Source organism: Podarcis vaucheri, assembly GCF_965113315.1.
Source record: "Podarcis vaucheri genome assembly, chromosome: 5".
Taxonomy (NCBI): domain Eukaryota; kingdom Metazoa; phylum Chordata; class Lepidosauria; order Squamata; family Lacertidae; genus Podarcis; species Podarcis vaucheri.
In genome coordinates this window covers 47,633,795-47,655,064 of record NC_138763.1, presented here as the reverse complement: position 1 = coordinate 47,655,064, position 21,270 = coordinate 47,633,795, and the positions used below count along the sequence as shown (strand labels likewise).

The window sequence follows — 21,270 nt, the reverse complement described above, 5'->3', positions numbered from 1 at the left end:
AGAGTTGCTTCAGTTCTCGCTCCGTATTTCATATATATTGCAAGCCACGAGGAGCAAACTCCGGAAAGTTGTTGCGTCGTTGCTTTTCCCCTTTCCTCGCGTCTTGCACAACAAGCAGAATTTAAGGGCGTCCGCGATTTCTTCACCCCTCCGCGAGTTTCTGCAGCGATCGCCAAAGTTTTCTCTTGCTTTCCACCTTAAGGGCGTCCCGGGACTCGACCCAAAGTTGTGCGCGTGGGAGGGGGGGGCGGTGGTTGTCAGAACGAAAAACAGCGGCCGCCAGGAAATGAGTAAGTTAGAAAGTGATCGTCCTAGTAACGCCAGCTTCGTAGCCAGAGAGGAGCGAGCGTGGAGGATGCCGAGAGAAACGGGAAGGAGCTCCGACTGAGCCCTTTGTCCGCCTAAACTTATCCAGCATGAAAGCCGCGTGAAAAAGTCCGGCGTAGGAAAGGACGCGGGCAAAGAGATCCGTGTTAACCGTTTAGGGTCATACAAGAAGTTTGCAGGACGCTGTAAGTATGAAGTTATCTGCCACCAAAAGATGGCCATGCAATATATTGCTTTGGTGTGTGCGCGCGCGTGTGTTGTGTGTCTTTGTGTCTGGAAACGCGGTTCCAGGTTTGAGCCCGTGTTGCTTGTCGAGGAGGCACCTCCATCTTCGCCGGTCGGGGGATGCGAGTCTTGCCCCCTCGCCTTGCCCGCTTCCGCCCTCCCCTTCTGCCTCCTCGTGAGGAAGGGCGAGCAAGGCGGAGCTGCTGCTCCGAGGGTCTGCGAGAGGTATGCGCGATGTGGCCTTAACAAGAGGAAGTTGGGCTTGTAGAGAGCAAGGCAACATCTTTCTTAGTTTCTTGAGGAAATGAGAGCGGAAGAGGCGCATCAAGCGGGGCAGGGGAGAAAAAGCACCTTTTAAAGACGTAGTCTCTGTCCCAAACCCTGCACTTCCCCCACGAAAATAACTTCGTTTTTGTAGCTTGCTGCGCATCCCTTTTTTTTTTTTTGCACACACGCCTGGGTTGTACTAAATGCATTTGCTTAAAAGTAAGCCCTACTGACTTCTGCTTCACTTAATATTAAAGAGATGTGCTCATGGGCATAGCCAGGATTTTTGTTTGCGATTCTGTCCCCCCTAACAAAAGGTCTCCCCCTGGTTTGCTATGGATTTTTATGGAGTTTTATTGAGGGGGGGCAGCTACACCCATGGGTGTGCTTAGGATCAAGGCCTTGAACATGTCATTGACTTGTTAAGTTTCTTGGCTTCCCGGTCATGCAGCCTTTGATTTGCTTATTCAGAAAGTAAGGGCTGCCATCAGATAGTAAATGATACAACATTCTTCAGATAACGTGGGACAAAGAATAAAGGATGTGTTAGTTAAATAACACTGACTTTGTTCTGTCCATCAAACCTGCAGTATGGACTGTTCATATCCAATCTAGCTTCTCATCAGGTAGGTACTATAAGGACCTAATGCTTGGAACTAATTTATTTACAGTATTTATATGCTGCCCAATAGAACTGGCCTCTGGCTGACTTATGATAATAAACCATTACAATGTAATTACAATCAATAAAACAATAACAAGAAGCATAAACATGTCAGTGGCATCAAGAAAAAAAAGTATAATAAGATGCACTGTGTTACTAAGAGCACAGTAGATCTACAATTTGGAGGATTAAGAGTGTGCAGATGTAACAGAGCCTATGAGAATTGAATGGTTTTCACCTGGTGCTGAAAACCATTTTAAAACTCAGCAGGTAAGCCTCCCTGGGGAGGGCATTTAATAACTCAAAAGACTTGGGCAGCAATCCTGCATACACTTATTTGGAAGTGAGCAGCACTGAGCTCAGAAGCGCTTGTTTCTGAGTAAATATGCATAGGGATGGGCTACTAGACTCATTTAATTCTACTGCTTTGGATAATACATTGCCACTTCTGACTAGAAGGGGACTGGAGTATGAAGTCTCAATAGCTACTAGTCACGGGTGGCCTCTGCGATCAGAGGCAGCATACCATGGGATGCAAGGGAGCAACAATGCGAGAGTGCTCTTGTGTTTAGGCCATTCTTGTGGGCTTCCCAAAATTATCTGCTTGGCCACTTGTGGGGGGGGGGAAGGTTACTGATGGTTTAAATATAATTTTCAGCATAGTTCTTCTGCTGGCCAGCAGCACAACTAGTGCTTGCAAAAGTATTATGATTATTGGTGGAAGCACCTGATAGAAACATTAGCCGCAGAAATCAGAGGAAACTAGCCACTAGGGTAACCAAAGAAGGGGCTCAGTGAAATATTACACTATATTTTGCATATTTGGCTTGACCCACTCACTGCTGAACTGAAAAATATACCTGACGCAACTCTGAGAAAAGATGAGGTGTGTGCCTGTAGCTCTGTCTATTGCAGTATTTCCCAACCTTGGGTCTCTAGCTGTTTTGGGACTACAACTCCCATAACCCCTAGCTAGCAGGACCAGTGGTCAGGGATGATGGGATTTGTAGTCCAAAAATAGCTGGAGACCTGAGATTGGGAAACATTGGTCTATTGTATACGTGCAACAAAATGCTTGCCTGTAACTGTGTGTGTGACCATAAAGTCACAAAATTTATGCCCAGCTGCATAGTTTCCATTTAGGTTTTTAATAGCGGAGTGCTCCTGAAAGGTAGACATTCCAGTTCTAGGTTGGGAGCTGGCACAATTTGGGTGTGGCATGGGCAGGGATGCAGCTGTGCATGAGGATGCCTGGCCCACGTGCTGCCAGAAGCAGTAGGTGCCAGCTCAGCTGTATAAGCAAAAGCCCTGGCCCACATTTTTTTAAGCAGAGAAGCAGGATGTGAGGTAAATGGGACAGAATGGAGCAATGTGCAACAAACAAAACAGATACATGAGGAAAAGAACCACATATTCGAAACCTTGCACAACATTAACTTAGTGGAACTGGTGTAAACTTTGAATAATATGCATGTTAACCATGTCTACTTCTGTCAACCGTGTGACACCTTTCTGAGGCACATGTTGCAGTCCAGTTGGCAGTAGTCTAGTGCAGTTTGAACCAACTTCTTCAGCACTATGGACAGTTTTGGAGAAAATATTTTGAGTTGTGGATTGCTGCTGTTTTGCAAGTTTATGTAAACATTTGCATACATGTAGAGATGGCTCATCTAGGCCCCTTCTTTAATATACATTAATATTCTTTAATAATACATTTAATATACATTAAATATGCATTAAAAGCAATACAATGGTACCTGGGGTTACAAACGCTCGGGTTACAAACTCCGCTAACCCAGAAGTAGTTACCTTGGGTTATGAACTTTGCCCCAGGATGAGAACGGAAATTGTGCGGCAGTGGCACAGCGGTAGCGGGAGGTCCCATTAGCGAAAGCGCACCTCGGGTTAAGAACTGTTTCGGGTTAAGAACGGACCTCTGGAACAAATTAAGTTTGTAACCTGAGGTACCTGAGGTATTACTTTAAGCAGTTTAAGCACTTTAAGCAGTCATGGCTGTCCCATGCCCCCTGGAATTCTGGGAACTGTAGTGTGTTATGGGTGCTGAGAGTTGTTAGGCAACACCAATTCCCCTCAAAGAGCTACAATGGCCAGAGTTCCCTAGGAAACAGGATTGACTGTTAAAGAGAATTGTAGCTCTGTAAGGCGAATACGGGGCCTCCTAACAACTCTCAGCAAAATCTTTTCTTCATTGAGAATCACTATCTTCCTGAGGATAAAGATCAGCAACCTAAAGTTCAGATTCTGCAGAAACAGTGGTATTTGGACCAGTCTCCCCAAACCATTTAATAGACACAGTTGGCAGAATCTGCACCTTGTCAGGACAAACAACCAAAACTCTTCCATCTTCAGTAGTAGGACAGGTAACAGCTCATGCAAAAGGCAGAAAATGGTTGCAGGCAAACCTGGTTTGAACATGATTACATAGCTTTGTTCATTCCTGCCACCTACTGCATGTGCTGGTTGTGGCTGGCAGGAACCGTACTTCAAAACAGCTGGAGGGCACCTGGACGGCAAAAATACCCTTAGGCCTACCAGATGCTCTAATCATGTGAAGTGTTTGGCTATCAAGATGTCTACCCTCATGAAAGGGGTAAGATTACATTACTTCCTGCTAGGGCTTTCACCTGATCAAAGACATCTTCATTGATTGAATTTGCTGATTAAATGTATTAAATCTGTACAAGTTAGCACGTGACTAAAACGATAGTACTGAGGAAAAGGAGTGCTTTCTTTGTTTTTAAATGAGGTATGCATGTATCACAGGAGGCAGCATTTTAGAAGTGGGTATCTGATACTGTGTGGGAGTGAAAGGGGAAAGCCTCCTTCCCGCCCTCTGCAATTTTTACCAACCCTTGTACTACAACGAAGCAACACGGGGAGATTTTGTAAATGTTTCGCCCAATTAATTGGGGACACTCATTCATCAAATAATGCAACCTATTAATTGGTGAAAGGTTGCAGCTCAACTTCCTGTATGTTCTCTGTTCAATGAAGAGGAGCTCAAATGTACCAAGCAATAAGTTTTATTAAATAACTGTGTACAACAGGGCTTCTTACCTTTGGCTACTTCCTCTGGCTTCTAGCTCTGTCTCTTGCTTGGGGCTGACCTCTAAATTTGATATGGGAAGTACTCTTAAAGGAGGGGTGTGGAGTCTCTGGCTCACGGGCTAAACTTGGCCTATGAGGCTGTTTTGGGAGAGCCACATGCATCCTCCTCACACTTTACGTTATGTCAGATATGGGGCAGATAAGGGCACGGTTTCAAAGGAATACAGTAATTGGGAGCTTAGTGTGGGCTCAGCAGTGCCTGGCACTTGGGAACCCCACAAGGGATTTTGACAAGTAGATGGGATGAACCACCTGTCAGTCATGTGAGATGTGATTGGCAGGTTGATGCCCATACCCACCTGTCAGATTTGACCCCTAAGACTAATCCTGATAAGCATCTGGCCCATGGAGCCAGAAAGGTTATCCACTCCTGCCTTTAAAGTGTGGCGTTGAATTCAACTAAGTTGTGCTAGCTATTTAACTAAAACAATAACATTATAGCATATGTATCCATATTTGTTAACTGATGTGGTTTAACGCTTGTTGTTGTTAAAAAAATTAGACTGAGTTTTAGCATACATGAAAAACTTAAAACAAATCCTTATTTCCTGAGGGATAGCCTTGGACTGTAATGTACTTTAAATAAAAAATTATATTTAGAAAGATTTTTTCCTCCAAAAGCATTTTATTTTTTAAAAATCCAATTTAAATTAAAAAAATCCAATTTAAATTTTAAAAAATCTGATTATTTTTTTTAAATTAAAAAGTCATTGATTTTTATCCACCCTGCTCTTAACTGGAAAACCGCCCAACTCTGCTTTTTGACATCTGGAACAGTATTATCATTTCTAAACAGAAGGTATAGACATGGCGAGAGTCTCTGTGTCACAGTGAGGCCTTAGAGTCATGATACATCATTTCCATGGTGCTGCAAATTAGCCTTCTAATGGGAGAAGAAGACTTCCATTTGGCTATTCTACAAAGCAATTCTTTGTTGCCTCCTGGTTACAAACCAACCAACCATTTTTGCTCACCACAGACGTGTCCCAGATGAGTAATGTGTTGGCCAATTGCCTTGTATTTGGTGGATCTGCCATGGAGACACATGGCATGGCCCTTCTAATATTTTCTGCTGCTTCTAGAAGGAAGAGGGTGAGTGATATTTAACTAAATTTAAATTATAGACGGATCTAAAGTTTCTGGTAATATCGGGGCACCCAGGGTGCACCTCTGCACACTGCCTCTTCAGTTGTTGCACTGCAGCTCCCATAATTTCTTACTGCTTTTAACTTCTTTTAAACTTTTTAGTAGGGAATTGTTTGGTTTTATGTTTTTATATTGTGGACTGCTGTGATATATTTTCATGATGCAGCGGTATATAAATCTTTATAGAAAGAAAGCAAGAAAGTTATATTGGCATTCTTCACTTTGCGATGAAAGTGGATGAAATGCTTTGGTGAGTCACCACACCTGTCTATTCTTGTACTCTTTATTCTCTGCTTCTGTTAAAATGTATGTGATGCAGAAACTCAGCTCTCCTTCTGGAAACTGCATGTGGTGTTAACAGTACAGTGGTACCTTGGGTTACATACGCTTCGGGCTACATACGCTTCAGGTTACAGACTCCGCTAACCCAGAAATAGTACCTCGGGTTAAGAACTTTGCATCAGGATGAGAACAGAAATTGTGCAGCGGCGGCAGCAGGAGGCCCCATTAACTAAAGTGGTGCTTCAGGTTAAGAACAGTTTCAGGTTAAGAACGGACCTCCGGAATGAATTAAGTACTTAACCAGAGGTACCACTGTACATGTTTAATTTTTGCATCTTTACTACTGGCAAATTCATTGTTCCTAAGGGGCTTTCACTTTCTTCATCTCTTACAAACAGGAAAGGAAAAGCAAATGTCCATCAGAAGTAAACTATTGATTTCATGTGAACTAATTTCCCAAACTCTTCCCCATCATTGCAGTCACTTGTGGGTGTCTGTTTTTCATTTATGGCAAGACCCTTGGCAATTTAAATTGGAGAGGTCAGTTTCTGGAGTATGCTTTTGGTCCCTTCAAGGGCTTTAACATAAAAAGGGAAATCTGGTGACATTCTGATGCATTTCTAAAAATTCTGTCTCATCTTCAAAATCTAGCTTTAATTTATTCTTCTACCTGGTTATAAATCAAAAGGACTAGAGAAGGAGTACCTTTTAAAAGGCTTAAAGCAGTATCTTCTGACACTGTCCAGTGACCAAGTAAAATAAAACTAGAAGCAACACAATTGAGCAAATCAGCTGTAAATGGCTGAAAACGCGAGGTTATTAAGGTATGGTCATGCAGCCTGCTAGTCTTTTCACACTTTAAATGATATTACACTTTATAGCTTTAAAGTTTCTTATGGGCACTGTTTATTCCTGTTAAGGAAAATTCCAGGGTGAGCTGGGCTGTTGCGTATCTTTGCACCCCGAGATTTTCCTTAACATTTCTAATCAGCCATTGAATTCCTGGTGTTAAATCTTTTTTATCGTCTGAGAAATTGAAAGGGATCATTTTAGGGTTTCCATGTTTCAAAAAGTGAAAATCTGGACACACAAGGGTTTTTGGGGGGTGGCTACTGCCTTCGACCACAGCATTCTGGGTATGTCTGGACGTATGGCAGCCCTGTCTGTAGCAGTTATGTTGTTGGCTCTGGAGCTGCTATTGAACAGAGATGCCTGAGTGTTCAGCCCTTTTTATCTGTGATTTGAGATAGATGTTGTAAGCTGCTGTGAATTCCCATGTTCTGACCACGCAGTCTGTAAATGACTGCATATCCCTAGTGGTACAAACAAGACTTCTCTTAAGTTGCCTGAAGGATGAGGAAACATTTGAGCTCTTGTTTACTTTCATACCTAGATCTAATTCTTGTCCCTTTCTTAGTAATTGGCGAGTGTCCAAGTGGGGAAGCTTTTGGTCCAGGAGTGCATTTTGTCACCATGAATTCTCACTGCTTTCTGCCAAGTTTTCTCCACTTCCTCCTTTTGTTTTGACAACTTCCTGTTCCAAGGCATGATCCGAGGGCACATGATGCAGCTACTTTGCTGAAGCAAATCAGGTCTGGATCTGGCTGGTGAATTCCTAGATGATAGACTGCGCTGGAAACCCACCTGTCCAGCCTTGAGTTCCATGATGAAAGAAAGGTGGAAGATGATAGATAGATAGATAGATAGATAGATAGATAGACAGACAGACAGACAGACAGACAGACAGACAGACAGACAGATATAAATGCTGGTAGGAGAAAGGAGAATGGCAAATGGTTGTAAAAAGGAAACCATAAGGGGGTACCCATTCAGCCCTACCTTTGTTTCAGTCCATAAAATGAATGGGGTGGGACTGCCTCTCTGCCTTCAAAAAATGACAAAAGTGGCAAGAATGACTCGTGTGACAAATAGGTAACTGGGCAAATATTTCAGTAGAGCAACTGGATTGGTTCCAGAAGCAGCTGTTTTGAATAAAAGTATTTGCCTTATTGACCAGGAGAAAAATTACTTAAAGCCTGGCAATAATTTTACGATAATAACCCAGTACATTGTTTGTGTGCAGAAGCTCCCCAGCCCAGTGTTGGATATGTAGGGATTTTTAGTCCTATTGAAATACTACAAAAAATTGCTGTATCAGAATCTTGTGGGATCCGCTGGTCCTGGGTCTTACATAGTGTTCCCCTGCTGATAGGAGCACATCTGGCCAGTGGAAGGAAGAAATATCAAAAACTATGTGTAGTGCTTGTATTGACGAGGATTGTTTTTGCGTATGGCCCCTTTTCATAGGCATTGTTATTTTAGGGAGTCCCTACAAGCAATTGTCATGAGACAATGTGATCAAATGAACTGCTGCTGATGCTGCTTTTAAGCTTCTCGTTGAAACCAGAGCAACTTTCATAATATTGCAGCACAGTCCTCAAGCAATAAATGAAAAAAGCAGATTGTCATTTTTGATGCATGTAGTTGTGCCTGTAAAACCTCACGACCGAGAAGTGCTGAATTAGATTTGGCTGGGTGCTAAGATCTTATGCGAAAGGCTGGGCTGGATGAATCCCAAGCCGGAATTAAGATTGCCGGAAGAAATATCAACAACCTCAGATATGCAGATGACACAACCTTGATGGCAGAAAGTGAAGAGGAATTAAAGAACCTTTTAATGAGGGTGAAAGAGGAGAGCGCAAAATATGGTCTGAAGCTCAACATCAAAAAAACGAAGATCATGGCCACTGGGCCCATCACCTCCTGGCAAATAGATGGGGAAGAAATGGAGGCAGTGAGAGATTTTACTTTCTTGGGCTCCATGATCAGTGCAGATGGTGACAGCAGTCACGAAATTAAAAGACGCCTGCTCCTTGGGAGAAAGGCGATGGCAAACCTAGACAACATCTTAAAAAGCAGAGACATCACCTTGCCAACAAAGGTCCGTATAGTAAAAGCCATGGTTTTCCCAGTAGTGATGTATGGAAGTGAGAGCTGGACCATAAAGAAGGCTGATCGCCGAAGAATTGATGCTTTTGAATTATGGTGCTGGAGGAGACTCTTGAGAGTCCCATGGACTGCAAGAAGATCAAACCTCTCCATTCTGAAGGAAATCAGCCCTGAGTGCTCACTGGAAGGACAGATCGTGAAGCTGAGGCTCCAATACTTTGGCCACCTCATGAGAAGAGAGGACTCCCTGGAAAAGACCCTGATGTTGGGAAAGATGGAGGGCACAAGGAGAAGGGGACGACAGAGAATGAGATGGTTGGATGGTGTTCTTGAAGCTACTAGCATGAGTTTGATCAAACTGCGGGAGGCAGTGGAGGACAGAAGTGCCTGGCGTGCTCTGGTCCATGGGGTCACGAAGAGTCGGACACGACTAAACGACTAAACAACAACAAGATCTTCTTCAGTACAGCATACTTTTAAAGACAATTTAGAACAAGATGCTAGGTTTCAGATAAAACTGGTTGAGAATAACTTTGGCTGTGCAATTTTGTTAAGCTATTTTGTTCAGAAAAAGTGGATCATCCTCGCTTCAGGAATACTACACTGCTTTTGTTTGCCTTGTACAGGAAATGTCCTTAGCCTGTTAAACAATATGTCACTCCTATTGTTTTCTGAAAGAACAAATACTTGACCCTGTCTCCATTTGGCTTGCCAGGCATTTGTGCTCTGGTAAAGGCGGAGCCACTTTGAACATCACACAGGAAAAACGTCAAGATTTCCATGAAAATTATTTACCCGTAATAATTGAAAGGGAGGTCCTTTCCAAAAGATATCAGCATGTATGCTGGAAAGAGTGGCCAGGGCTGGCCATGTGACTGACTACTCTGGCAAAAGCAGGATGTTCCTAGTATTTGTGGTCAGTGGCAGCATTTTGGCAAAACTAAAGTTTTCTTTTGAATCTCCACAAAGCTATCTGGAGATGTCCGATCTGCTGTGTACCTATTCCTAATTGGTAGCTTAAAAAGCCACATTGATGGGGAAGGGCAATCACCTCATTATTGCCATTTTTGGCATAGGTAGCACAGGGCCCATCAAAAAGAGTGTTCATAGTGGGAGACAGAAATGGGCATTTCACATTTTTCTTCTGATTGATCCTCAGGTCTGACACCCAAAAGGCTAGTAGAGGAAGTGCTCATGCACTGGGCCCATAGCCAACAGGACCCCCAGACTCCTTTTGAAGCCAAATGTGCATCTACCCTTCTAAGAAATTTCTGTGAGATGAGCCAGTCTGGCTGTTCCTGCCTTTTAGTGTTTTTAACCAATAAATAAAGGCAGAACTGTGATTGATTAGTTGTTTAGACAGCAGGTGATAGGAACCCCTGGTGTTGCTATCCACTCCTCTTGAGTGCAGTTTTCCTGCTTCTGTCTTCTTTTCTACTCTTTGGAATCTCCATATTTTGCTTTTCCTTTCTCCTAAGCAACCAGGATGGACCTTCCTGTGGTGGACTCTTCTGACATCAGATACTCTATAGAAGTTAATTTTTGAAAATCTCGCTGGCACCGTTGCTGACATCAGAAATGAAATTGGCAAAGATGTTCCTGGCCATAGAGATAATGTGATACGAAAAGCTTCCTTTTCTTTATTTCTACATAGTGGCCTGCTGTTAAAGACATAGGAACGCTATGTATGCTGTGGCAGTGGCAATCCTAGATAGCCTACAATCTTGGTGGAATACCAAAAATGCTGTGAAAATGCTTTTTTAAAAAACGTTTTGGAAAATATATTGAATTTGCCATAGCTCACCATCTCCATCTAGTGTCACATTTGTATATTGCACTTTATAACACACCTAAAATGTTTTATTTGCCACTATATAGCTGAGTCCCTGGAAAACATGGCCAGAGAAACTAAGAATCAGGATATGTAAGAAACACAAAGGAGAGTACAAGGAAATGTTGAGGCAATATTTGCTACTTTAAAAAGATGTGGGTGGAATTCAATATCGTTCTAAGGAGATTGTTCTCTCAGCACAAGCGTTTATGCTTGCGTGATGAAACGACCTCCCCGTTTCACCCCCGCCCTGTCATCAGTTAATACAGGGATAAAATCTTATCACAAATCTCTCTTCAAGACAGAATCAGCTAAATAGTTAACCTTTGGTAGTACGCACAGGCATTTTGCTTTGATTTTAAAGTAAAACATTGTATTAGACATACGGCATTAGCTGAATAATTTTAAACTCAGCATTTGAACACCACCAAGAGTGAATGCCATTGTTGCAGGCATGCTTAGAGACCACAAAAATATAAATTGCTTTTCCTTTGCTGTAGCCTCTGCACCCTTTACTCTCTTATGTGTAACAAGCTTCCTTGCTGATCATCTTTCTAAAATGGAGTGTTCTAATCTTTTAAAACTTTCATCATATCACATAAGCTGCCTCATGATAGCGGGGATCGCTAGAATTCATAGATGATCCATTATTATAGCAAGAGCTTTGAAGAGACAGCAGGTGTAATTGAAACAACTGCCTATATATAAAGTTTTACTCTCCTTGTATAGCCATTCTTTTAACGAGGTTTTAAAACGTGTGTGAGCTACAGTTTGTCAAGACAGATTGGCCTGATTCATTTGTAACGCTAAACCATAATTTAACGCTTCATGCATGAGCCTTCTCCTTCTCCTCACCTCCAAAGTGTCCACAGAGCAGAAGTGTCTGCAGTTTCTCGTAAATAAAATAAAAATTAAATAAATGTTCCATCCCAACCAGAGCCACATTCCTACAAGAATCTGCTGCATTGAAATGTCACAGAAGGAAATATCATTTTTGGTGCTAAACAGAAGAGTGTTCAGAACCTCTTTTGAGGAGCTTATTCCTATGTTTGAGTTTCCTGCAAATCTTGCTCCTCCCAAAGTGAGTTGCCTCTATTGAGTTCATCACTAACTTTGTGGGTGAGGTCAGGTGGCGATGTTTCTATTTTACTTAATGTACGTGTAGGGTTTTGTGTCAGCGTCGCTTTTGCATGTTCTCTTTGCTATTCGCTTGTGTTCCTTCGGTGCTGAGAGAGGTTGGGTGTTGGCCTGGGGTGTGGTTGTTCATTTGTGATTGGTTGTGGTGGGGTGGGTGGTTGTTTTGGATCCGGTTAGCCACACACACCCCACCACCTCTTTCCACCTTTTCTTCCTAATGTAGCACTAATGTCTCAACAAATGAAACTGATCTGTAGAAAATGTAATTTGAAAGACATTCCACATACTTTTGTAAACCAAGAAATATTTAATAAAAATACATTTTAATATTTTTTTTACTAACTTTGTGGGGGTAACGAAAATCTGGGAGAAGGGAAGTTGGGGAACCTTTGCTTCTATCTTTATGGGCTCAAACAAGTCCAGAAGGCATTTTCCTCTTTCATAATTGGCAACACAATGAAAGCGAAGCAGTTTAATCACTCGGTAACAGAAGCCAGGTAAACACACCCTGAAGGGGTTATGTCAGAGCTGCTCTGCTCTTTTTTTCTTTCTTCCCTCTACACTACCCATTGAAGTAGACATGCAAAGTGGTGTTGGTGACGCCCTTGTTCCATCTGATGTTGCTAACCAACTGGTGTGCACAGGTAGGGTGGGAAAGCATGTATAAATATTAATAAAAGCTTTGTGTGTTTGTCAGGGCTGGGATTATGGTTGTTATGCATCTAATCTCACATACGCAAGAAGCGGTGCGGTGCCACACCTTTCAGCCCCGAGGTGAATGCTGCTGGAGCACTAAGATCAGCCGGCATAGCTTGCTTCTCACCAAAATGGCAGGTCTCTTAAGGAAAAACCTTCAGGCATATGGGTCTCGCTATGATCTTGGCTTGTTTCATCTCTTCCCAGAAAGTTTGCTAGATTGCACACCCTTGCTTTGAAAGAAGCCTGTTTTCCATGTAGCATTTATACATAGAAATAGATGCCATGCGCACATACTTCATATAAAATCTGCTTGTTGGTCCGTCCCCCCCTTCTGTCTCTGTATTATGCCCTGCTGAACCAATTTTAAATTACCCTTTTGTTTATGAACTGTGGCCTCCAGTTGACTGTAGAAGAAGCCATGCCCATTTGATCAGGTAAGGGACTGGGGCATGCCCCTAATGAGCGCCGCCTGTTATCTTGTTGCTGTCTAGTGTCTTCCCTGCTCACTTCCATGTCAGAGGCGCCTGTAGTTAGTGTTTCAAGACCAAAGCCCAGTCGCTGGCAACCCGCCATGCTATATTTGAATCTCAAAACATACAAGCTGTTCTCTAAAAATACAGAGCCTAAAAAGGAACTCTGTGGCACTTCCTGAAGATCTCTTGCAAATGGATGAAGGCACCTTGTGGCTTATTTTTAAACAACCTCAGTGGGATTTGGGTTTGGAAAATAACTATTTCCTCCTCTTTTTTTAGTTAAATAGGATATACTCAATTTTATATGGATGCCTTCTAATTGAAGTATTACCTAAGAGTTTAAGATAATAAACACTTTTTTTTTTTTTAGACCATTCATGGTCCTCCCCCATTGCCTCTTCTAAACAAAGCAGCCCTAATACTCTTGGCTGTTCCTTGTAGGAAATGTGTTCTTTGTAGGGCTGCTTCTGCTTTGCAGCAGGGTACAGTGGTACCTCGGGTTACAGACGCTTCAGGTTACAGACTCCGCTAACCCAGAAATAGTACCTTGGGTTAAGAACTTTGCTTCAGGTTGAGAACAGAAATCGTGCTCCGGTGGCGTGGTGGCAGCTGGAGGCCCCATTAGCTAAAGTGGTGCTTCAAGGTAAGAACAGTTTCAGGTTAAGAACAGGCCTCCGGAACGAATCAAGTACTTAATCCGAGGTACCACTGTATAGCGAGGAAATGTATGAAGGAAGGTATTTGGTGTTTGAATGGTGCATCAAGACTTTTGAAACCTGATGTCCTCCAGATGTTTTGGACTACAACGCTCATCATCCCTGGACATCAGCTATGCTGACTGGAGGCTGATTAGAGTTGAAGTCCAAAACAACTGGAGGGCACCAGGTGGGCTACCCCCATTCTAAAGTGTTTGTCTTAGCAGAGGGGGACTTTTTTCTGGCTTCAGGCAACAAAATATATTGGAGCAGATATGGTTCTATGTGCTCAATAACCCTTTGCTTCTCTCACCTTGCAACACCCCTACGCTGGTTTCTAAGCCCCTCTTGAAATTCACCCAAACTGTTTGTCCTCATTTTCATGATCCTTTGCCAGCTTCCCCCACCTGATCTTCCTGCCCTTGTCTCTCAATAAGCCCTTTCCCATTGATTGTCACTCCTTCCAACTCTTCTACCCATCGTGTAGTGGCAAATCCAGAAGTTTAGGGTCCCTTCATGACAGTCACAGCCATGCTCCTTCTAAGATTATACAATTATCTTGTAATTATACTGTAATAATAATTAGGGATGCATTAGGAGTATCTGTGCAGATCTCCATATGTTTCCTTTCAGATAGCTGTCCTGTGCATGTGCTTGGGGAAATGATTCAGTGTGCTCCCAGAATCTTCTTTTGGGGTGACTAAGTTGTACTTTCATGAAGTTCCATTGTATGTAATAGAACTTGTGCACCATTCTCTTGAAACTGCAGGAAGTGCCTTGTGTTTCCAGTGTTCCTAAATGCTTGGCTTTGGAGCATACAAAAACCCTGGGCCACTACCCGACTTTGAGCCACTCAAAAGTTGCCGGCTTTTTCAGCCACCTTTTTGGCAACCTCCCTCCCAGAACATCTGCATGGTGCCCTTCCTTCAGATCTCTCCTCAAAGCCCACCTCTTCCATGAAACTTTAGCATGGCCCCTTAATTCATCCCCACTACCACCGTAATGGGAGGCACGCAGGTGGCACTGCGGGTTAAACCACAGAACCTAGGACTTGCCAATTAGAAGGTCGGCGGTTTGAATCCCCGCGACGGGGTGAGCTCCCATTGCTCGGTCCCTGCTCCTGCCAACCTAGCAGTTCAAAAGCACGTCAAAGTGCAAGTAGATAAATAGGTACCGCTCCAGCGGGAAGGTAAACGGCGTTTCCATGCGCTGCTCTGGTTCGCCAGAAGTGGCTTAGTCATGCTGGCCACATGACCCGGAAGCTGTATGCCGGCTCCCTTGGCCAATAAAGCGAGATGAGCTCCACAACCCCGGAGTCGGCCACGACTGGACCTAATGGTCGGGGGTCTCTTTACCTTTACTTACCACCATAATAATGTCTAAAACACCTGCAATTGCATCGAATCAATTTCTCGTTACCCTTCCTGCACTCCCATCACTCTTCCCCATTATTATCAAAAGCTGCCAGGTCCTCGAGGCAGAGGCCTGAATACTTCTTTTTCAATAGGCATCATATCATATGCTGGTGACTAGACCTTTGCAGTTTCTGATTCACCAAACAGAATTCAGTCTTGTAGCTAGTAAATCTGGTTTTTCTCTATCAGGGACTGCAGAAACAGGTTTATCTACCCCCTTCAGGGCTATCATTAATCATGGGTGGTGGGTTGAATCCACACTGTGCAGGGTGTTGTCCAGCAGCAGCACTTAGTAAAAAAATCTGGCAGATTTTTGTGTGGTTTTTGTGGTTGTGTTCTTGCTTTTAGAGCGTCTGTGTTTGATGAGGTTTAGTTTTCCCTTTGGAAAGTGGTGTGCTGGAGAAAATGACAATTTTTTAATAATGTGCAAATGACGGCCATGTGAACGTCTGCTACTGCAGATCCAACCTGATAAAAATTAATTAATTGTGCTGCACTAGTAACAAGGATGTGAAAGGGTGAGACAGGAAGAAATAATACCATTTCACTTTGCTCTTCTCAAATCAGTTGCAGGATTTGTGCTGATATCTCTGTGCTCTGCTATCATTGAAAGTAGAGAAACATCAAGATAGATGGTTCGCTGTCCTTACCTACACAGCAAGACTGGAGCAACCCTAAAATGTTTGCTAAGATGAGGTTGAGCCAAGGGACTCATACACCTGCCCTTACTTTGCACATCCAGTTTTGCTAATCATGAGTTTTGACAAAGAAGTCAAGATCCTATGTGTTCAAATGGCTGTAATCTATTGTCCTTCTGGCCATCGGATAGCACTTGTATTGTCGCTACAGTGGGGATTGAGCTAGTACTGTTCTTCTCAGCCTGTAGACAAGACAGATTGGAAGGGCAGCATTTATCTCATGTATTCTCTTGTGCCGCGTAAGAGTAGATGGATGGTTCTGCTTTTGAAAAGGTCACTCTACCCTATTTTTAATCTGGAGTGCATATGCCATTACACTGCATCACCTATATGGACTTCAGCATCTCGGGGAGAAACAGCAATAAACTATTGATCCATCTTCCAGTAATAGTTTCTAACCACCCGACTACCACCAATCAAAAGCATATTCAACCGCGGTAGGGTCAACTCCCATGTTGGATAGATGGACAAACAGTTTAATTGTGTAAAAAGCCCCCATTAATGAAGTGTTGTTGATGATGTTGCCAATGAGATTGATAGGTTTTCAACTGACAAAATTGAATGTGGTGCTTCAGCAGTTGCCTATAGTTGGGAAGGTTTTTACTCCTCTGACATATGCATGTGGTTCACTTGTAAATAAAGAAAGGCCTTGCTTTACGACCTTACCCAATCTGGTTGCTATGGTAACTAACTGCCAGGATTGAGGGCAAGGTGGCAGCTGGTAAGGTAGTCTTAGATTTACAAAGGGGTGGCTATGCCTTAGCCCTGCGGTGAAACCAAGCCAGTAGATGCTACCTAGTGACGAAAATGTGTCACTGGACAGAGGGGCTCCTTACCTGGCGTCTCACACCCATCCTCTTAAAAATCTCTGGACAGCATCCATGTTCTCTTTTCTCATGATTGTGGTGTGCTCTGTTGTGGGAATACTGATCTTCTTTATTGCTAAAGTAGCAAAAATTTCCTTGTATATTGATTGATTTATAGGGTAGGATAGGTGCCAGGTTGGGGAAGACTGGTTTAGGCTTTAGAGCAGCCTTTCTCAACCTTGGGTCCCCAGCTGTTATTGGACTACAACTCCCATCATCCATAGCTAGCAGGACCAGTGGTCATGGATGATGGGAGTTGTAGTCCAACAACATCTGGGGAACACTGCTTTAGAGGGATATGCAAAGAAGGGTTCCTGCAGTGATGTCAACAGTGCAACGATAATCTTTCCTGATCCTTTCTCCTTTCTCATTACATTTTTCCTAAAGAAATCTTTGTACAGACAGAATATTAGCGCTATCACCACATTGAATACAACCCTGTATCTGAAAGCTCGCAGATATTTCTTGCGTTCCTGTTTGTTTGTGTTTTCCCACTAAGCCAAGAATTCATCTGATTTCCTTGTGTGCATGTGCAGATCTAAACACTACTGACTGTTTCTCTACCTCTTCCTCACAGGAAAGTTTTTGCCATGCCAGCAGGAATCTTCCGGGTGTGCCTGGTGGTTATCACGGCTATCGTCAACCATCCGCTCCTCTTCCCAAAGGAAAATGTCACTGTTCTGGAAAACACACAGGAAGTCATCCAGAAGATGAAAGAGCGGGAGGAGAACCTGAGGCTGGAGCAGCTTAAACTGGAGCAGGAGATTGCCATGCAGGAGACCTTAACAAAGCCTTCAGTGAAGGCTGCAGAGACAGAGGAGCAATACAATCACAATCCCCTCTCTTGGAATTTCTGGACTGCTTTGTCCATGGTGGTTTTCCTTCTGATTGAGTTCTGGAGGCAGGACTACAAGGAAGGGACTTGGCAGAATTATGCCAATGAGGAGGATGAAATTAGTGTCCTTGGGAAAGCGCTCAAGGGAGTCGTCCTGCCAGACAATGCCACATTGGCTAACTTCTATGAAAAATGCCTCCAGATTGTGACCAGTGATATCGCCAGAAACCGAGAGCTTGTGGAAGGCTTTGCAGATGACTTGCTGGAAGCCCTGAGAAGTGTGTGTAACCGAGATGCAGACATGGAAGTGGAAGAATCCATAGGAGTCGGGAGCATGTATGAGAACTGGAGAGCTCACAAGCCCTTAGCTTGTGACTTCATTGTCCCTTTTACCCCTCCGGAGCCATATTGTTTCCAGTTAGAAAGCTGGTGTTCGGAAGAAACCGTCTCCCCAGACAAACAGGGTTATGGGATGATAAAGATCTTGCGGGCGGATGAGAACTCAACAGGATGTATCTGCGACAAGACTAAGCTCGGGGAAGACCTGCTGTGTCTTCTTCACAGCAAAATGAACCAAGCTAGGCAGAACCAACATATGGAGGACCTCCTTTGTTACAAGGACACTCGATACCTTGATTCTGACCAGGTTATGACGTGGTTCCAGCTTGCGCTTACTAAGGCATGGAACAAAATTTCACACAAGTACGAGTTCAACCTCACTTTCAATCTCCTGGATGCGCCTGGGGCTCTAAAAATCAAATTTCGATCTGGAAAGACCATTACTTTCAACCTCACCCCAGTGGTACAATATGCTGATTCTGATGTATATTTCATCTCCCATTTCCCATGCAATAGCCTGGCAGAGGGCTCCTCTTCCAGCATTCACTGGCTTCTCACGTTTGCAGTATATGAGAAGAGATACATCCAGTTTATTTCCAAAACTCTGCCTGCCAACTCCTGCCACCTCAGCTGCCTCCAGATTCTGTCCTTCCTTCATGGAAAGCAGTGCAGTCTAACGGGAGCAAGCAGCCTTACAAACTACCACTTGAAAACAGTGATGCTACATTTACTACAGACGCTTCCTTGTGCATACTGGGCTTCTACACAGCTGCAAGCCAGGCTGCGAGACATGCTCAGATTTTTAGAGAAAAGCTTGCAGGAAAAGAGGCTTTACCACTTTTTCGTTGGGAACAGGCACCTGCCAGAGGAACTGGGTATCCCCATAGAGTTCCAAAAGGCAGAACCTCTAAACCTTTTCCGCCGCTTTGTATTGCAACGAGACGCTTACAGAAAGACTATGGACACGTTTCATGAGATGCTAAAGAACACAGCAGCTTTAATAAATGAATATGCCATGCATGTTCCCAATGGACGAGTGACCTCACTACATAAAGAACCCCTGTAGCCAAATCTCTGAGAATTACAATATGAACAGATCTCCCCCATTGGGAGCAAACTACTTTATATGCTCACATAACTCCAAAGATTGGTAGAATGGAGATACTTCTCTCATTTTCTTCCCAATGTTGTTGGCTGATATTTATGCAGCTTCTAACGTTTAAACTGTTGTGTATAAAGTTTGTTGTAAATAGTTTAAGCAAAGGAAGTATCTAATTTATTCCTATATCGACATTACAGACCTTGGGATTTGGTAGTCTGTGTGGTTTGTTTATGTAAAGATGGAGATGGTGACAGCTCTGCAAAAGGAGTCCTTGTAGGAGAGAAAACGTAGTTTGAAAATTGGTGATAGATGTTCAGCCCTGTACTTCACAAATGATCAATCATCCACTGTGAAGGGAATTCTTTTATTTTGTCCTAAACTATTAAGCAAATGCAGAAATAGGTTGCAGAAATACCAGTTCAGTAGAGCTTCCTGCAACTATCTAGATAGCCTCTACATACTTTCACACCCTGAGCCCCTGGAGAGGATTTAGAATTTCTGTCCACCTCCATGAAGTATATACATATCTATGAACCAATGGGAATACCTACAAAAAGCTATCCAATGATGCAAGCATCATGCAGGGTATTTGAGCATGCCTTTTCTACATTTCCAGCTACTATTACTTTTAAGACTTGACGCACCACTAAAATACCTTTTTTGTCTTTCTCTCCAATAGCACCAGACCTAACTGGCAAGAATATTTTCCAGAACTGTTAGATTAACCACTGGCCTAAACAGATCATTACCTTGGTGCCAGGGATCTGAGTTTATGATGCATTGCACACACTCTGGTTTATTTTTACATGTTAAGTGTCACAGGCAGACCACAGCAATAAACTGCTGTTCTCAACAAAACAAAAGAATGACCGTATGTTTTCAGATTTCCTGAAATTCAGGTTGTTCTACAAAGATGACATCCTGGATTGGTGTCCATAAATCTGGTGTAATGTGGGGGAAAGGAAGGACAAAAATTCAGGTATGGGGTTGTTGTTTTTTAAGGACCCTTTTGAAAGGTAAAGGTGCTACTAGTTATAGTGGCTGGGCTCTGGCTCCACATTTGGAAACAGCAATGCTTCTGAATACCAGGGATCCACAGGAGGCGAGAGTGCTCTTGGCCTTGGGCCTGCTTGTGGGTTTTCCGCAGGCATCTGATTGGCCACTGAGAGAACAGGGTGCTGGATTATATGAGCCATTGGCTCTTCCTTTGCTGTTTTCCATCTTGCATTTGTATCTGCCGCAATTCTGAACATGTGCCAGGTTTTGTTCTTTTCTGGAAAAGGGCTTTGGAAATGGCAGTTATCACTTGGGAAGTAAGACTTTACTACTGCTGCTGCTACTACTATTCTCTAGTGCCCTGGCTGCATTGCTACGCTGCTACTTCTTTGACGGAACACGCTGTGTTCTAATAGCAATAGTTAAATGCCAACTGCAGTGGGGGGGATGGGGTTTGCTGTTTTTGTTTTAGGAATGGTCTCCTGAACGGAGAACTTGATGGCTGGATAAACAGAAGTACGACCACCACATAGGTTCACGAAAGAACCAAACGTGATGATAGGCAGAATTTTCATCTTACATAATAAAGCACTGCTCTCCTGTACATTACCTGCATGCCCATGTAGCAGTGTAGGTCCACTCAAATGACACACAGAGAACATGGTTCCTGCCACCACAAATCTCTATTTAATCTGTTACTAGGAGGGAGAATATAGGGATCAAATTGTGCCCCTGTCCCACTCCCAGAAAACAACATACCATTTGTGCTTTGTTAATGGACCAGCCAGTGCCTTTGCAACCGGATCTCTGGGTGGAAGGAACCATAGGTGCATATAGTACCAGTATGTTTATGCAGTTCTTAAGCAAATTTATGATTCTAGCTGGAAAGAGAGCTTTCTGACACCTGTATTTTCATTAAACTCTGTCTTCCGCCAGTTTCTTTCATGGAGCTACAATTCTCAAGATTATCCTGGGAAGATCATTAAACCACTCGGGGAATTGTAGCTCTATGAGGGGAACAGGGGCCTCCTAACAACTCTCAATTACCTTGACAAACTACAGTTCCCATGATTCTTTGGAATGGCACTGTTTTAAATGTGTAGTGCAGATGGGGATAATAATAATAATAATAATAATAATAATAATAATAGGCCAAAAAAGTGCATTTCAGCAGGTAAGCTAGTTACACATCCTA

The 21,270-nt window shown here is 43.2% G+C and overlaps 1 protein-coding gene across 1 annotated transcript; it reads left to right on the top strand.

Annotated features, from left to right (window-relative positions):
* Positions 1–246: 246 nt before the first annotated feature.
* Positions 247–19,292, top strand: ITPRIP (inositol 1,4,5-trisphosphate receptor interacting protein). The gene is made up of 2 exons (XM_082225000.1): positions 247–512; positions 17,381–19,292. The coding sequence occupies exon 2, from the start codon at positions 17,394–17,396 to the stop codon at positions 19,041–19,043; it is 1,650 nt and encodes a 549-aa protein (XP_082081126.1). The 5' UTR covers positions 247–512; positions 17,381–17,393; the 3' UTR covers positions 19,044–19,292.
* The last annotated feature ends 1,978 nt before the right edge of the window (positions 19,293–21,270 follow it).

Coding starts and splice junctions, on each gene's coding strand:
- ITPRIP (XM_082225000.1), top strand. CDS start 17,394: ATGCCAGCAGGAATCTTCCGGGTGTGCCTGGTGGTTATCACGGCTATC.